The sequence below is a fragment of the Pyrus communis genome, chromosome 15 (genome assembly GCF_041283825.1).
Source record: "Pyrus communis isolate YQ-2024b chromosome 15, ASM4128382v1, whole genome shotgun sequence".
Lineage (NCBI taxonomy): Eukaryota > Viridiplantae > Streptophyta > Magnoliopsida > Rosales > Rosaceae > Pyrus > Pyrus communis.
This window is the reverse complement of record NC_142579.1, coordinates 4,487,520-4,505,042: the sequence shown is the minus strand read 5'-3', so window position 1 is coordinate 4,505,042 and position 17,523 is coordinate 4,487,520. Positions and strand designations below refer to the sequence as shown.

Genomic DNA, 17,523 nt, shown 5'->3' with positions numbered 1-17,523 from the left:
TATCTACTTGGATGAAGAACAACGTGAAAAGTCAAATTAAAGAGTTATGAGCATTCTAATTCTCATTGACTAGCGAACGACTCTACTCCATTTGATTAATTTTGTCAATGTAAAATGGTTCTTGTTGTGTCAAAGTTGTCACATGTTCATCATCAATTGCAATCGATGTTTCACGTTATCTAAGATGCCATGCTTTTGTGCTTTTGTTATTACCACTTCAAAGAATGTGTTTTCTGCATCGATGCAAATTCACTGTGAATTCGGGTGTATTTAGGGGGCGTATTCAATTGAGATTTTAATTCTTTTAATGAATCTAGAGGTATTCAATCAGAATTTTAAGTGATTCTCTGAAATTCAAAGTGTATTCAATTAGAATTTTAAAATAATTTATTAAAATCCTTAGAAATCCGGATGTATTCAATTAGGATTTTAAAGAAGTTTATAATATTTCAGGTGTATTCAATTAGAAATTAATTTTAAAGAATTTGAGAAAGTTGATGAATTAGAGGGAATTGGAGAGATTTCGTAATATATTTTAAATATCCACAAATCTCACCTCTTCCCATGAGATTTCGAGGGGAATTGAATCAAAATTTTATATGGAATCTTTAGAAATCAATTAAATTCCATAAAAATCCATAAAAATCTCTCAAATTCTTAATTGAATACACCCCCTTAATTAGGATTTGAAATTAGTTTATAACATTTTAGGTGGATTCAAGTAGAAATGGATTTTAAAAAGTTGGAGAATTCGAGGGAATTAGAGAGGTTTCGTAGTGTATTTTAAGCATTTACAAATTTCACCTCTCTCCCTAAGAATTTGAGGGTATTCATTCAAAATTTTACATAATATACGTAGAAATCAATTAAACTTCATCAAAATCCATGATTTTTTAAATCTGTTAAAATCCCTCAAAATTCCAATTAAATACAAAAAAGAAAGATGGGGATTTGAATATGTTTTCCTTTGTAATTGCAAGTGTCAATCGAGTACTTAGTTGTTGATATTTTAATTATACTCCAAAGCTAACAAGTTACAACTTACAAGGGTACAACATACCACGGCGGCCACAAATACCAATACCCTAAAACTTATTATCCCAAAGACTCAAAGAGTGGGAAAACTTTAGCCCAAAGAGTTGGAAAAAAACCCTTGAAATTCTCTAGAAGCATATGGTCCAAAGGGACTCCGTTGGTCTCACCCATACACAACATAACGTACTTTATTTTCTTGTTTCCACGGGGCTTGAAATATAAAAACGAAAAATCAAAAGAGTAAAATGCTCGACAAACCAACTAAAGAAGAGAGGGAGACCTACACACACAGCCCACAACAATACAAATAGATACTCTCTCTCTCTTCGTTCTCCTTCGCTTACAGTTTGGGGTTTCGCCTCTCTCTCTCTCTCTCTTCAAATCTCTCGACTTTCTCGTCTCTCTGCTCGGTACGGCCCTTGGGTCTTCGGATGTGTATGCATCCGTCGCCTCCGTCTCTCTCCCCTCTCAGGTATCCCCCTCCGCTCTCTCTCTCTCTCTCTCTGTATCTATCGCTGTATATACCTGATTTACCTTTTCAATCAAGGACCAAAATTTATGGGTTTTCTCGTTTTAGGGATTCGTGGTTTACCCTAAACCGCCAATTTTGTTCATGTTTGCTTTTGATTTTTGTTTTCTTTTCGTGGGTTTTTATATTTTGCTTTTCTGTGTTTGGTTTTGGGGGTTTGAAGTAGTTCGAAGTAGGGAAGCTGAGGTGAATAGATGACAACCCTAAGATCAAACTTGCCGTCGAGGATTCGGCAACTTCTTTCAGCCGACGGTGCTCTCGGGCCATCCATCAAACTCGATTCCGAGCCAGTGAGTTATCTCTCTCCGTCTCCCTCTCATCTAGTTTAGTGTAAAAAATTTACCTTGAACTTGTTATGTGTGTGTATCGTGCAAATTTTTGGATTTGTGTTTATTTTCTCATTCTAGTCCTTTAAACATTAGGGTTTTATCAGAATCATCAGGGTTGTTCGAGATAGGCCCTTAGGTTTTCGGACTGCATTGCAAACCGAACTCTAGGTTAAATTGTGTGGAGGCTGTATTGGGCCTGTAACATGTGCTTTTTAAATTTTAGAATTGGTTATATGCTTAGTTTTTGTTAAAGTTATTTAAAGTTAAAGATGGTTGTTTGGCTGCTGGTGTACAAGTGAATTTTCAATGCTTGTTTCGTATATAGGTTATCCACAAATCTACTACCTAAATTATACTTGTTCTAATCGATGTATTGCTTTATTATAATTGTTAGTAGCACTAGTGTTGTTGTTCTAAAATAACATGTCGTGTCACTCCTAGTTTCACTATAGTTTTCTTATTATTAAGTTTTACATTTTGATATTTGATGACCAAGGATTGGAGTATATTTGTAGATTTTCTATTCTCCTTTTTCGATCTTGTTTTTCTGATTTTTTTCATTTATCTTATAATTTGTACAATCTTATACATCGTGTGGGATAGGGATAGAATATGCTAGTGAGTATCCCGGTACAACAATATTTGAAAATTCAGCACTGAATGCTTAAACTAGCAATTGAAGTAATTATGTACAGTTTCATTTACTTTTTCTGAATCATTAAGTGTTCGGAGGTTATACAGTCCAATAATCAGAAAGGCACTTTATTTATATGATAGTTAGAGCATTGGCAGGCTACTTTCTGTGAAATTTGGAGAGTTTGGCAGGCTTCTTTATGCTAGTTTGGGTTTAGGGAGAGGAGACTGCTCTTTTCCCTTTTGCTGACTTTTTTAGTTATGATTGGCTGCAGTTGGTTTTGTGTGGTCTTCTTGACCACCAGCCTTCCATTCTGTAACTTTCTATGCATATGTATGTATGTATGTGTGTCTCTTTAACACCAAAAAAATTGTAGTTAGAGCATGTTCTGTAAGATTTACTGTTATCTCTAAGGACTATACTAAAGCGATCAAGTTGCAGTTTGGTATTTTATACACTTTACTTTGTATTGGATACATGTTATTTCTTTTCCCTAAATATGGATATACCGGTCAAGAACCAGGTATATGTAGAGTGTTGAGAAACAGTGCATTTGATTTATATCTGGTTTGAGTATGGCACCAAAATTATTTGTGCTACACTGGTTCTTGTTATATTGCCCAGTTTCTCCATGTCCCACTATGTTTTGTACATTTACCTTACATATCATGCTTAAGATGCACCACAAGTTGCTAGTAGCAGACCCAAGTATCTTCAATGAATTTGTGGAGTATGAACTTAAGAATGCCAGTGGTATTATTTGCTGCAGTCGATGCAAATAAATTGTGGACAGCATTAACTTAATATGTTCAATTTCCTAAGTAGTCTATTTCTGTTGTTATGGAGATAATACAAATTTTTTCCAAACCCAAAGTTGCTAGTAATTTTATCAGTTCGATACTTTTTATATTTAATGTAAATAAGTTTTCTAGTTGTTAAAATTACTTTTTGTAGATTTTTTGGTATTTCTTATTGTTATATTTGATGCTTTTCTTTCTTTTATGTACGGATCTTCCTCTTCTATGTTTCCATTATTATTATTAGTATTATATATATATATATATATATATTTTGGTGTTAGGCAATGAGCTTCCTTAAGCTCTTAATTGATTTTGTTTCCAGGATAAGATTCAACTAGATTCAACTGATGTCAATTTCTAAAATCGAGACAACCTAGCCATGATAAATTTTTGTTTTATATAAATATTCATTGATGTTAATAATCTCTGTATGGTATAGGAGTCATGTCAGAGTTATATATTTTCCTTTTTAGGGTTGTGAAATTTTGCAGCCGAGGAAGATTTATCCCCTCCTTTGAGGATATTACTGATAGCTTTATAACCTAATGTTATACATAGTATAGTTTTCTTTGACTACATTTTCTTTCTGACGTTAGTGTGCGATACCTTATGACTGCATTTCCTTTGTTTCAGCCTCCTAAGATCAAAGCCTTTATCAATAAAGTGATACAATGTCCATTACAAGATATAGCAATACCTCTTTCCGGTTTCCGTTGGGAGTACATTAAGGTACTCCTCATTTTTCTTGGGTGAAGTTTCTTCTTATTATTCTTTCTGTTACTAATATGATGCTTTGACTTCAGGGTAATTTTCACCATTGGAGGCCGCTTTTTCTGCATTTTGATACATATTTCAAGACATACTTGTCTTGTAGAAATGATCTACTGTTGTCGGATAAAATCTTAGAAGATGATAGTCCGTTTCCAAAGCATGCTGTGCTACAAATTTTGAGAGTGATGCAAACAATTTTAGAAAACTGCAATAACAAGAGTTCATTTGATGGCTTAGAGGTATGTTTTCTTGGCGGATGAAAAATTGTGCTTTATTTTTTGGGTCTGATCTTTGCATTTATTTTTTGGCTCTGATTTAGCGGAAGTGTTTTTACCATGTGTCTTTATAATGTATCAATATTTTATTTCTTTTTCAGCATTTCAAGCTCCTGCTTGCATCAACAGATCCCGAGGTCCTTATAGCTGCATTAGAAACTCTTTCCGCACTTGTGAAAATAAATCCCTCCAAGATGCACGTCAGTGGGAAGATGATCGGTTGTGGTTCTGTAAACAGCTATCTCCTGTCTCTGGCACAGGGCTGGGGAAGCAAGGAAGAGGGATTGGGTTTATATTCATGTGTTATGGCAAACGAGACTACCCAAGATGACGGGCTCAATTTGTTCCCATCTGATGTAGAAAATGATTCTCACAAGTTGCAGTGCCGAATAGGTTCTACGCTCTATTTTGAATTGCATGGGGATGCCCAAAGTACAGAGGAGAGCTCTAACAACGTAAATAATTCTTCCAGTTTTGGGGTTATAAACATTCCAGATTTGCATTTGCAAAAGGAGGATGATTTAAAGCTAATGAAACGATATATAGAGGAGTACAGGGTACCTCCTGAACTCCGGTTCTCACTACTGACAAGAGTCAGATATGCTCGTGCCTTCCGTTCTCCGAAAATATGTAGGCTGTACAGCAGGATTTGCCTTCTTGCATTTGTTGTGCTTGTTCAGTCTAGTGATGCCAGTGTAGAACTGAATTCCTTCTTTGCTAATGAGCCAGAGTACACAAATGAATTAATCAGAATTGTGCGGTCCGAAGAATCGGTGTCTGGGACCATCAGAACACAGGCAATGCTTGCGTTGGGTGCTCAGTTAGCTGCATACTCAGCGTCTCATGAGCGGGCACGAATCTTGAGTGTATCTAGTATCAGTTTTGCAGGGGGAAATCGTATGATACTCCTGAATGTGCTACAGAGGGCTGTTAGATCATTAAAAAACTCCAATGATCCAACTTCTCTTGCTTTTGTTGAAGCACTTCTTCAGTTCTATCTGCTCCATGTGGTTTCATCATCAGCTACAGGGAGCAATATTAGAGGGTCAGGCATGGTTCCGACATTCTTGCCACTTTTGGAAGATTCTGATCCTTTGCATTTGCATCTAGTCTGTTTTGCTGTCAAAACTCTACAAAAGCTCATGGATTACAGTAGTTCAGCTGTGTCTCTGTTTAAAGAGTCAGGGGGAGTTGAGCTTTTGTCTCAGAGACTACAGATTGAGGTACAGAGAGTTATTGGTTTGGCTGGCGATAATGATAACTCAATGGTTATTGGTGAAAGCTCAAGATACAGTGACAACCAGCTGTACTCACAGAAGAGGCTCATCAAAGCTTCATTGAAGGCACTTGGGTCTGCTACATATGGCGCTGGGAATTCCTCCAGAGTGCAACACTCCCATGACAGTTCTTTACCTGCAACTCTTTCTCTGATATTTAGGAATGTGGACAAATTTGGCGGGGACATTTATTACTCCGCAGTGACTGTTTTGAGTGAAACTATCCACAAAGACCCAACTTGCTTTTCTGCTTTGCATGAAATGGGTCTCCCAGATGCATTTATATCCTCTGTTGTAGCTGGCATTCTTCCATCCGCAAAGGCTTTTACTTGTGTACCTAACGGTCTTGGCGCTATTTGTCTTAATGCCAAAGGCTTGGAGGCTGTGAAGGAAAGTTTAGCGTTACGCTTTCTTGTTGACATCTTCACGAGCAAGAAATATGTTACGGCAATGAATGAAGCCATCGTTCCTTTGGCAAATGCAGTGGAAGAGCTTTTCCGCCATGTATCTTCGCTAAGAAGCACTGGTGTCGATATCATCCTTGAGATAATTGATAAAATTGCTTCCTTCACTGACAGCCACAATACAGGGCCAGAAGGAAAGGCAAATGGGAGTACTGCTATGGAAATGGATTCTGAAGATAGAGAACATGAAGGTCATTGCTGTCTGGTTGATTCTGTAGATTCGGCTGCAGATGGGATCAGTAATGAGCAGTTCATTCAATTATCCATCTTTCATTTGATGATACTGGTCCACAGAACAATGGAGAATTCCGAAACATGTCGGTTGTTTGTCGAGAAGTCAGGAATTGATGCATTACTGAAGCTTCTTCTCCAACCCACTATTGTACAATCATCTGATGGGATGTCTATTGCTTTGCACAGTACTATGGTTTTCAAGGGTTTTACTCAACATCACTCTGCTGCCCTTGCCCGTGCATTTTGCTCCTCCCTTAGGGACCACCTAAAGAAAGCTTTATCTGGATTTGGGGCAGTTTCAGGATCCTTTCTACTGGAACCTAGGATGGCATCAGATGGTGGAATTTTTTCTTCTCTGTTTCTTGTTGAGTTCCTCTTGTTTATTGCTGCCTCAAAGGACAACCGCTGGGTAACTGCATTGCTTACGGAATTTGGAAATGGTAGCAAGGATGTTCTTGAAGATATAGGATGTGTCCATCGTGAAGTTTCCTGGCAGATTGCTCTTCTAGAAGATACAAAGTCTGACGTGGAGGATGATAATGCTGGTTCTACCACTGAGTCACAACAGTCGGAAACAAATACAAGTGAAACTGAAGAGCAAAGGTTCAACTCTTTTAGGCAGTTCCTTGACCCGTTGCTCACAAGGAGGACTTCTGGCTGGAGCATTGAATCCCAGTTTCTGGACCTTATTAGCCTATACCGTGACCTTGGTCGCTCCACTAGTTCTCAACAAAGGACAAATTCTGATGGTCCTTCAAATCTTCGGATTGGATCCAGTCATCAATTCCAACATTCTGGGTCTTCAGATGCTGTTGGTCCTCTTAATAAAAAGGAGTATGACCAGCAGAGGTCATATTATACTTCTTGCTGTGACATGGTGAGATCACTTTCTTTTCACATTACCCATCTGTTTCAAGAGATGGGGAAGGTCATGTCGGTACCTTCTCGTCGACGGGATGATATAGTGAATGTTTCTCCTGCTGCAAAATCTGTGGCGTCTACTTTTGCGTCCATTGCATTTGATCACTTGAACTTCGAAGGGCCTGCTAATTCTTCTGGATCCAAGGATTCCATATCAACAAAATGTCGGTACTTTGGTAAAGTTATTGATTTCATTGATGTAAGTCTACTGGAGAGAGCAGATTCATGTAATGCTGTTTTACTAAATTGCTTATATGGTCATGGAGTTATCCAGTCAGTTTTGAAGACATTTGTAGCTACCAGTGAATTGCTCTTCACAGTTAGGGCTCCTGCATCCCCCATGGAAACAGATGATGGGAATTCAAAGCAGGATGAAAGGGAAGATATTGACCATTCATGGATTTATGGTCCTTTAGCTAGCTATGGTAAACTTATGGACCACCTAGTGACATCTTCTTTCATTTTATCTCCTTTCACAAAACACTTGCTAGCACAACCCCTGGCAAATGGAAATATTCCTTTCCCGCGCGATGCTGAGACCTTTGTAAAGGTCCTCCAGTCCATGGTACTGAAAGCAATTCTTCCTCTTTGGACTCATCCTCAGTTTGTTGATTGTAGTTATGATTTTATTAGTACCGTTATTTCTATAATCAGGCATGTATACTCTGGGGTTGAAGTGAAGAATGTTAGTAGCAGCAACACTGCCCGTATTACTGGCCCCCCTCCTAATGAGACAACTATTTCAATGATTGTGGAGATGGGCTTTACCAGGTCTAGGGCAGAAGAAGCTCTGAGGCAAGTTGGATCAAATAGTGTGGAGTTGGCAATGGAGTGGTTGTTTTCCCATCAAGAAGAGACTGAAGAAGACAATGAACTTGCTCGGGCACTTGCCATGTCTTTGGGTAATGAATCAGACACTAAGGAAGCTGTTGCAAATGAGAATGCTCAGCAGCTTGAAGAAGAGATAGTCCAACTTCCTCCTGTTGAGGAGTTGATATCTACATGTGCAAAGCTTCTGCAGATGAAGGAGCCTCTAGCTTTTCCAGTTCGAGACCTGCTAGTAATGATATGCTCCCAAAATGATGGTCAATATCGGCCTAATATCATCTCTTTCATTGTTGATCAGATTAAAGAATGTAGTTTATGTTTTGACAGTGGAAAAAGTACTTTGCTATCTGCTCTTTTTCACGTTCTTGCTTTAATTCTTCAAGAAGACGCAATTGCACGAGAACTTGCCTCGAAGAATGGTCTTGTGAAAGTTGCATCAGACCTACTCTTCCAGTGGGATTCTGGTTCAGTTGGCAGGGAGAAACATGAAGTTCCAAAGTGGGCAACAACGGCTTTTCTTGCTGTTGATCGGCTGTTGCAGGTGGATCAAAAACTGAACCCTGAAATTGCAGAACAGTTGAAGAAGGATGGTATCAGTAGCCACCAAACACCACTTAGCATTGATGAGGACAAGCAAAATGAGTTGCAGTCTGCATTGGGATTATCTTCAAAGCATATAGAAATGAAAGAGCAGAAGAGGCTTATTGAGATAGCTTGTTCTTGCATCAGGAACCAGCTTCCTTCTGAAACAATGCATGCTGTTCTGCAGCTTTGCTCTACTCTCACAAAAACTCATGCTGTTGCTGTTCAATTTCTTGATGCCGGGGGTTTAAGTTTACTGCTTTCTTTGCCAACAAGTTGCCTCTTTCCTGGGTTTGACAATATTGCTGCTACCATTATCCGTCATGTTCTGGAAGATCCTCAAACTCTTCAGCAGGCAATGGAATTTGAGATTAGGCACAGCCTTGTGGCAGCTGCGAACAGGCATTCTAATGGTAGGGTTTCTCCCCGCAATTTTTTATCGAGTTTAAGTTCTGCAATTTCTCGTGATCCTGTGATATTTATGCGTGCTGCTCAGTCTATTTGTCAAGTTGAGATGGTTGGTGAAAGGCCTTACATTGTTTTGCTGAAAGATCGTGAGAAAGATAAAAGCAAGGAAAAGGAAAAAGAGAAGGATAAATCTTTGGATAAAGACAAAACACTAATGGCTGATAGTAAAGCTGCTCTGGGTAATATAAATTCAGTAGCTTCTGGCAATGGACACGGCAAGGTTCATGATTCAAAAAGTGCAAAAGTGCATCGAAAGTACCCCCCGAGTTTTGTCTCTGTGATTGAGCTTCTTCTAGATTCTGTGTGTACTTATGTACCGCCGTCTAAGGATAATGTTGTCACTGATGCACCACCTTCAACGGACATGGATATTGATGTTGCTGCTACAAAAGGGAAGGGTAAAGCAATTGCCTCAGTGTCTGAGGATAACAAAACTTGTACCCAAGAAGCTCCTGCATCTCTTGCAAAGGTTGTATTTGTTTTGAAGCTTCTAACTGAGATCTTATCAATGTATGCTTCATCTGCACATGTTCTGCTTCGGAAAGATGCTGAAATTAGCAGTTACAGGGCCCCCAGTCTAAAGGGTCCTACTGCTGTATGCACTGGTGGAATATTTCACCATGTTCTTCATAAGTTTCTTCCATATTCACGCAGTGCCAAGAAGGAAAAGAAAGCAGATGGTGACTGGAGGCACAAATTAGCAAGTAGGGCTAGCCAGTTTTTAGTTGCATCCTGTGTTCGTTCTTCTGAGGCAAGGAGGAGAGTTTTTAACGAGATCAGTTTAGTCTTTAATGAATTTGTAGAATCATGCAATGGTTTCCGGTCGCCTAACAACGAAATACAAGCTTTTTGTGATCTACTTAATGATGTTCTGGCTGCCCGTACTCCTACTGGTTCATACATTTCCGCTGAAGCTTCTGTCACTTTTATAGATGTTGGCCTGGTCGGGTCATTGACTCGAACTCTCCAAATGCTGGACTTGGACCATGCTGACTCACCTAAAGTTGTTACTGGTCTTCTCAAAGCTCTTGAGTTGGTAACCAAAGAACATGTTCATTCTGCTGACTCAAATTCTGGTAAGGGTGACAATTCTACCAAACCTCCTGATCATAATCAATTGGGAAGGACAGACAATATTGGTGAGAGATCCCAATCTATGGAAACACCATCCCAGTCCCGCCGTGATTCTGGTCCAGCTGAGCACATTGAGTCTTACAACGCGGTCCAGTCCTTTGGTGGTTCTGAGGCTGTGACGGATGATATGGAACATGACCAAGATCTCGATGGAGGTTTTGCTCCTGCAAATGAAGATGAATATATGCGTGAAAACTCTGAGGAAACAAGGGGTCTTGAAAATGGCATTGATACTATGGGTATACGGTTTGAAATTCAACCTCACGAGCAAGAGAATCTTGATGACGATGACGAGGAGGAGGATGAAGATATGTCTGAGGATGATGGAAATGAAGTAGATGACGATGAAGATGACGATGATGAGGAGCGTAATGATCTGGAAGATGGTGTGCATCACCTGCCACATCCTGACACTGACCAAGATGATCATGAGATTGATGATGATGAGTTTGATGAGGAAGTATTAGAGGAAGATGATGAAGAAGATGATGATGAGGAAGATGGAGTTATACTGAGGCTGGAGGAAGGCATAAATGGGATTAATGTTTTCGACCGTATTGAGGTTTTTGGTAGAGATCCTGGTTTTCCTAATGAAGGACTTCAGGTAATGCCAGTTGAAGTTTTTGGTTCTAGACGTCAAGGGCGCACTACTTCTATTTACAGTCTTTTGGGAAGAACTGGCGAGAATGCCACTCCATCAAGGCACCCTCTTCTGGTTGGACCTTTGTCGCTGTCGTCAACCCTGCCTAGACAATCGGGTAAATATGTTTAAATGCTTTTGAGGTTACTTCTTGTATTTGATATATTATTTTGGTAATTCTCTTCTCTGATGGTGGGTTCCTGGCTTCCAGAGAATGCCCGTGATATGGTATTACAAGATTTAAACTCAGAGGTCACGTCGTCAAGATTGGATAATATTTTCCGATCACTGAGGAATGGGCGTCATGGACACCGATTGAATTTGTGGATGGATGATAACCAGCAAGTTGGTGGATCAAATCCAAGTTCAGTGCCACAAGGACTTGAGGATTTGCTTGTGTCCCAATTGAGGCGACCCATGGCTGACAAGACACCTGAAGAGAATAAGACAAAAGCAGTGGATCCTCAGAACACAGCGGAAGCTTTAGAGTTACAACCACAAACAGGTGTCAGGCCTGAAGTTCCCGTTGAGAACAATGTCACTATTGAGAGTGGAAGCCTGCCTCCTCCGGAGACAATTGATGACTCTGGAAATGCTGATTTGAGACCAACTACAGTGAGTGAATCTCTACAAGCAATGGACATGTCTAGCATGCATCCTCAGTCCGTTGAGATGCAGTTTGAACACAATGATGCAGCTGTGAGGGATGTAGAAGCTGTGAGCCAAGAAAGTGGTGGAAGTGGAGCAACTTTAGGGGAGAGCCTTCGTAGCCTTGATGTTGAAATTGGGAGTGCTGACGGTCATGATGATGGAGCAGAGAGGCAAGGTTCTTCTGATAGAATGCCACTTGGTGATTCACAGGCAACTCGAGCAAGAAGAACAAATGTATCTTTTGGGAATTCTGCCACTGTCAGTGCAAGAGATGTTTCTCTACACAGCGTAACTGAAGTGTCTGAAAATTCTAGCCGTGAGGCGGATCAGGAGGGTCCAGCAGCAGAACAGCAACTTAACAGTGACTCCGGTTCTGGGGCAATTGACCCTGCTTTCTTGGATGCCCTTCCTGAGGAGTTGCGTGCTGAAGTTCTCTCAGCACAGCAGGGTCAAGCAGCTCCACAGTCAAATGCTGAGCCACAAAATGCTGGAGATATTGATCCTGAATTCCTTGCTGCTCTTCCTCCTGATATCAGAGCAGAAGTTTTAGCCCAACAGCAAGCTCAAAGGCTACATCAGTCTCAGGAACTCGAAGGTCAACCAGTTGAAATGGACACAGTCTCAATAATTGCAACATTTCCTTCAGAGTTGCGTGAAGAAGTACGTTATTCAGGTTCCTTGGGCTATATTAAATTCATAATCAAATTTGTAATTCAAGCTGTAATATTTTGTTTTTGGTTTATGTACTCAGGTTCTCTTGACTTCATCTGACGCTATACTGGCCAATCTTACCCCTGCTCTAGTTGCGGAGGCAAACATGTTACGTGAAAGATTTGCCCATCGTTATAATCGTACCCTGTTTGGTATGTATCCTAGAAACCGTAGGGGTGAGACTTCAAGACCAGGTGAAAGCATGGGATCTAGCCTGGACAGGGTTGGGGGAAGCATTGCGTCACGTAGATCAATTGGTGCCAAGGTAGTTGAAGCCGAAGGCGCTCCATTAGTTGACACAGAAGCTCTGCATGCAATCATTAGGGTTCTTCGTGTTTTTCAGGTAGTATATGAGTGTAATAGTAGTTATTCGTTTTTATTTTTATTTTCCTTTTCATACTAGAAACTGATTGTCACAATTTTACAGCCGCTGTATAAAGGTCAGCTGCAGAAGCTTCTGTTGAATTTATGTGCTCATAATGAAACCCGAAATTCGCTTGTGAAAATTCTCATGGACATGCTAATGCTTGATACAAGAAAGTCCGTTGATCACTCAACTACTGCTGAGCCTCCGTATCGGCTTTATGCTTGCCAGAGTAATGTGATTTGTTCACGCACTCAATCTGGTAAGATCTCCTTTATGGATGATTTGTTTGAGATATGTGAGGATGTAACTGTGGGATTATACCGTAGCAGCTAATTTGGTCATCGGTTCTAACATTGCCTGTTACTCTATAGGTGTTCCGCCATTGTTATCTCGGCGAATTCTTGAAACTCTGACTTATTTGGCTCGACATCATCCTAATGTGGCAAAGATTTTGCTTCACTTTTCTCTCCCACAAGAAACAGATAATATCGATCATGGACGTGGCAAAGCTGTGATGGTTGTTGAAGAGACTGGGCCAAAGAAAAGTCATCAGGAAGGATATTTATCTATTGCTTTGCTTTTGAGCCTCTTGAATCAACCCCTTTACTTGTTCAGAAGTATAGCTCATCTTGAACAGGTGAAAATCTTATTTGGTTATTATTTTGTTTTTGTGTGGAGGGATTTATACTGCTATGCGAAACTGTAGTAATGTGGACTTACTTTCATCCTTAAATTCTTTATGCAGCTTCTTAACTTATTGGAGGTCATCATTGATAATGCTGAAAGCAAACCATCTGTCAAATCTGGGGTTGGGGTTTCTGTTTCTGAGCAATCGTCTGCCCCTCAAATTTCGACTTCAGATGCTGAGATGAATACAGAATCTGGTGGGACTGCTGCTGTTATGGTTGGTATGCCAGATAAGGTGGTTGATTCCTCCAAACCAACAACTTCTGGTGTTGATAGCAAATGTGATACCGCTAGTGTTCTGATTAACCTTCCACAAGAAGAACTTCGCCTCCTATGCTCACTGCTTGCACGAGAAGGGTATGGAAATTATAACTTCTATTTTTCTGGTAGCTTAATTGTTTAATTACTAGGAACATTTTCTTATCTTTTTTTAATTTCTCAAATTGTACTCCTTGTTATTGGGAAGGGGCTGCTTCATGGTTAATGTTAGGGTGTTTACGAGATGGCTGTGTTTTGTCTGTCCACTCTCGTTGTTCATCTTTATTTTATTTTATAATTGTCGTCTCTTTTTCAATAACAATGTATTAACTAAGACTACTTTTCTGGAGATACTTGTATTGTCTTATCCTGCTCCTTCATTGTAACACTTATGTTGATTACAAGGTTAGTCTTATGTAAATTGCAGTTACGCATATCTTGGTTGCTGACATTTTTTGTTTTCAACCCAGATTGTCAGATAATGCATATACTCTTGTAGCGGAGGTAATGAAGAAGTTGGTGGCAATTGTTCCTACCCATTCAAACCTGTTTATTACTGAGCTAGCAGAGGCTGTTAGAAATTTGACTAGAGCTGCTAGGAATGAGTTGCACACATTTGGTGAAACGGTGACAGCACTCCTCAGTGCCATGTCTTCTGTTGGAGCTGCAATCTTAAGAGTTCTGCAGGCATTAAGTTCCCTTGTTGCTTCTCTGATGGAGAAAGAGAAGGACGCACAGATTCTTGCAGAAAAGGAGCATACTCTTTCTCTTTCTCAAGTTTGGGACATAAATGCGGCTTTGGAACCTTTGTGGCTGGAGCTGAGCACTTGCATAAGTAAGATAGAGAGCTATTCAGATTCTGCCCCTGATACGATGACTTCATATCGAGCTTCTACATCTAAGCCATCTGGTGTAATTCCTCCGCTGCCTGCCGGCACCCAAAACATCTTACCATACATAGAATCTTTCTTTGTGGTTTGTGAGAAATTGCATCCTGGGCAGCCAGGCCCTGGTAATGACTTTGGTGTTGCTGCAGTTTCTGAGGTTGAAGATGCCAGTACATCTGCTGGCCACCAGAAAACATCAGGTTCCTCTTTGAAAGTTGATGAAAAACATGTTGCTTTTCTGAAGTTCTCAGAGAAACATAGGAAATTGCTAAATGCTTTTATTCGTCAAAATCCTGGTTTGTTAGAAAAGTCTTTCTCACTCATGCTTAAGGTTCCACGCTTTATTGATTTCGACAACAAGCGTGCTCACTTCAGATCAAAAATAAAGCATCAGCATGATCACCATCATAGTCCTTTGAGAATTTCAGTAAGAAGGGCATACATACTTGAAGATTCATATAACCAACTTCGCATGCGATCAGCTGAAGATTTGAGGGGGAGATTGACAGTTCACTTTCAAGGAGAGGAAGGTATTGATGCAGGTGGACTTACTCGAGAATGGTATCAGTTGTTGTCCAGGGTTATTTTTGACAAGGGAGCACTACTATTTACAACTGTGGGCAATGAATCAACATTTCAGCCGAATCCGAACTCTGTTTACCAAACAGAACATCTTTCGTATTTCAAGTTTGTTGGGCGAGTGGTGAGTACCAGAGTTGTTTAGTTGCTCTTGTTGGATTGAGTTGTTTTGCTAGAAGTTTTATCTGACGAATCTTTTACAGGTTGGGAAAGCACTCTTTGATGGCCAGTTACTGGATGTTCATTTTACTCGATCTTTCTACAAGCATATTTTGGAGGCAAAGGTCACTTATCATGATATAGAGGCCATCGATCCTGATTACTTTAAAAACCTCAAGTGGATGCTTGAGGTATGTAGAAATCTAGCAACTTCCCTACATTCGCTTGCACTCACTCTCACTTTCACTTTCTCGCTTTCATTTTTCAATTAAGTTATTGACTCTCTTTCTCACCTACTCCTTGCTTGGCGATCGTTTTACAGAATGATATTAGCGATGTACTGGACCTTACTTTCAGCATTGATGCTGACGAGGAAAAGCTGATATTATATGAAAGGACAGAAGTAACGAATTTTTCCTCTCCCATTACCCTGATGAACTAATATTCTGTTTTAAGGACTACATTTATTATACTAATTTTGTTGAACATAATGCAGGTAACAGACTATGAACTGATTCCTGGTGGCCGGAACATCAAAGTTACGGAAGAAAATAAGCACCGATATGTTGATTTAGTTGCTGAGCATCGGTTAACAACCGCCATTCGTCCTCAGATAACTGCTTTTTTGGAAGGATTCACTGAACTAATCACAAAGGGATTAATATCTATTTTTAACGACAAGGAACTGGAACTTTTGATCAGTGGGCTTCCAGATATTGATTGTGAGTTCCCATGTCAACTCCGTTTCCCCTCTTCTCTACCTTTAACAGGACATGCATTCTCATAAAGATTTATTTTTCCATGTATTTCAGTGGATGACATGAGGGCAAATACCGAATATTCTGGATACAGCCCTGCATCTCCTGTCATTCAGTGGTTTTGGGAGGTTGCCCAAGGTTTTAGCAAGGAGGATAAAGCCCGTCTATTGCAGTTTGTAACTGGCACCTCTAAGGTATTAGTTTGCACTTGTTTTCTTCGTTTACTCTTGAACTGGGATGTAATTGAGAGAAAACATTCATAAATTTATTACTGCTTCATGCTTTTTTTTTTCCCCTTTTGTTTAAGTCGTACCGTAGAATTATTTTGGAAGCTGGCGTTGGAATTAAAAAATGCGGTGGTCAAGCGGTTATATTCATGGCATAGCAAAATCTGAACATGTGGAAAGGTTTTTGAATGCATGGGTCTTGTACAAGTTAAATTGTTCCTGTATCCCGTGCTAGTGATATCTTGTTTTCTTATTTATTATACATGACTTCCTTTCACATTTGACATAATTTCGCGATGTATTATGATATCTACCATATTTCTTGTATAAGATGTGGTCTGAGCATTGGTGCTCCGTATTGTTCAGGTGCCTTTAGAAGGTTTTAGTGCACTTCAAGGGATCTCGGGCTCACAGAAATTTCAGATACACAAGGCATATGGAAGTGCAGACCACTTGCCATCTGCACATACTTGGTAACTTAGACTCTCATGTCATTTTTTCTTGAATATGTTACTCCGTTATCTGTTTGAGTTATCAGATGCCGTTTGAAACTTTTCGCTCTAACTTCTAGCCTCCAAATTAAGTTTATCCAATTGCGAGTGCACAGCTTATTGAATAAATTTACTTATTTGTGCAGCTTCAACCAGTTGGATCTACCGGAGTATCCTTCTAAAGAACATCTTGAGGAGAGATTGCTTCTTGCGATTCACGAGGCCAACGAAGGGTTTGGATTTGGTTAAAGAGCCTTGTTCTTTAAGTTATCACCGTGTAGATAATATCAATCTTGTTAAAAGATCTCATGGAAGGGGGAAGTGGTAAATGGTCGTACGAGATGATTGAGTTTTTCTTGATACATTATATACTGTACAGTCGTTTCTTTTTCGCAATGAAAAGTGCTTTTGGCAGTTATTTTTTGCCATTTCGCTTTCACAAGTCATTTTAATGTTTGATCACTGTTTTTTTGAAGCCGAATCTCTCTCCATCTCCTCCACACCACCGTCGTTATGAACGCCCTTGTAACCTTTTCGGTTTTTTCATTTTCCAGTATCATAATGCCTTGTAACGTTTTCGTTTTTTTCATTTTCTGGTATCATGGGCATGGGGCACTCCAACTTCCGACCTCTAGAAACAATTCCCTTTCAACCTTTGGGGATGTTGCGTTGTAAATTTTTCTATGCGTCAAAGAGAAGTAAACGCCCCACGGTCACATTAAATATAATCAACATGGGTAAACTATATTAAAAGACCCAATTTTAAATTCATACATGAAAGAAATGAAACATTGTTGATTTTATAATGCATATGCCACTTAGTACTA

At 39.7% G+C, this 17,523-nt stretch overlaps 1 protein-coding gene across 2 annotated transcripts; it reads left to right on the top strand.

Moving 5' to 3' along the window:
- The first annotated feature begins 1,233 nt into the window (after positions 1–1,233).
- Positions 1,234–17,124, top strand: LOC137708689 (E3 ubiquitin-protein ligase UPL2). Of its 2 annotated transcripts, none has more exons than XM_068447817.2 (17): positions 1,234–1,507; positions 1,728–1,854; positions 3,961–4,056; positions 4,131–4,337; positions 4,475–11,039; positions 11,133–12,232; positions 12,324–12,626; positions 12,711–12,909; positions 13,022–13,287; positions 13,396–13,694; positions 14,066–15,185; positions 15,265–15,411; positions 15,543–15,623; positions 15,717–15,942; positions 16,033–16,172; positions 16,572–16,678; positions 16,843–17,124. In XM_068447817.2, the coding sequence occupies exons 2-17, from the start codon at positions 1,759–1,761 to the stop codon at positions 16,943–16,945; spliced, it is 11,055 nt and encodes a 3,684-aa protein (XP_068303918.2). In that variant the 5' UTR covers positions 1,234–1,507; positions 1,728–1,758; the 3' UTR covers positions 16,946–17,124. The 2 variants fall into 2 exon arrangements, with proteins under 2 accessions (XP_068303918.2, XP_068303927.2); XM_068447826.2 differs by having other exon boundaries at positions 1,349–1,507; positions 1,731–1,854.
- Positions 17,125–17,523: the final 399 nt, after the last annotated feature.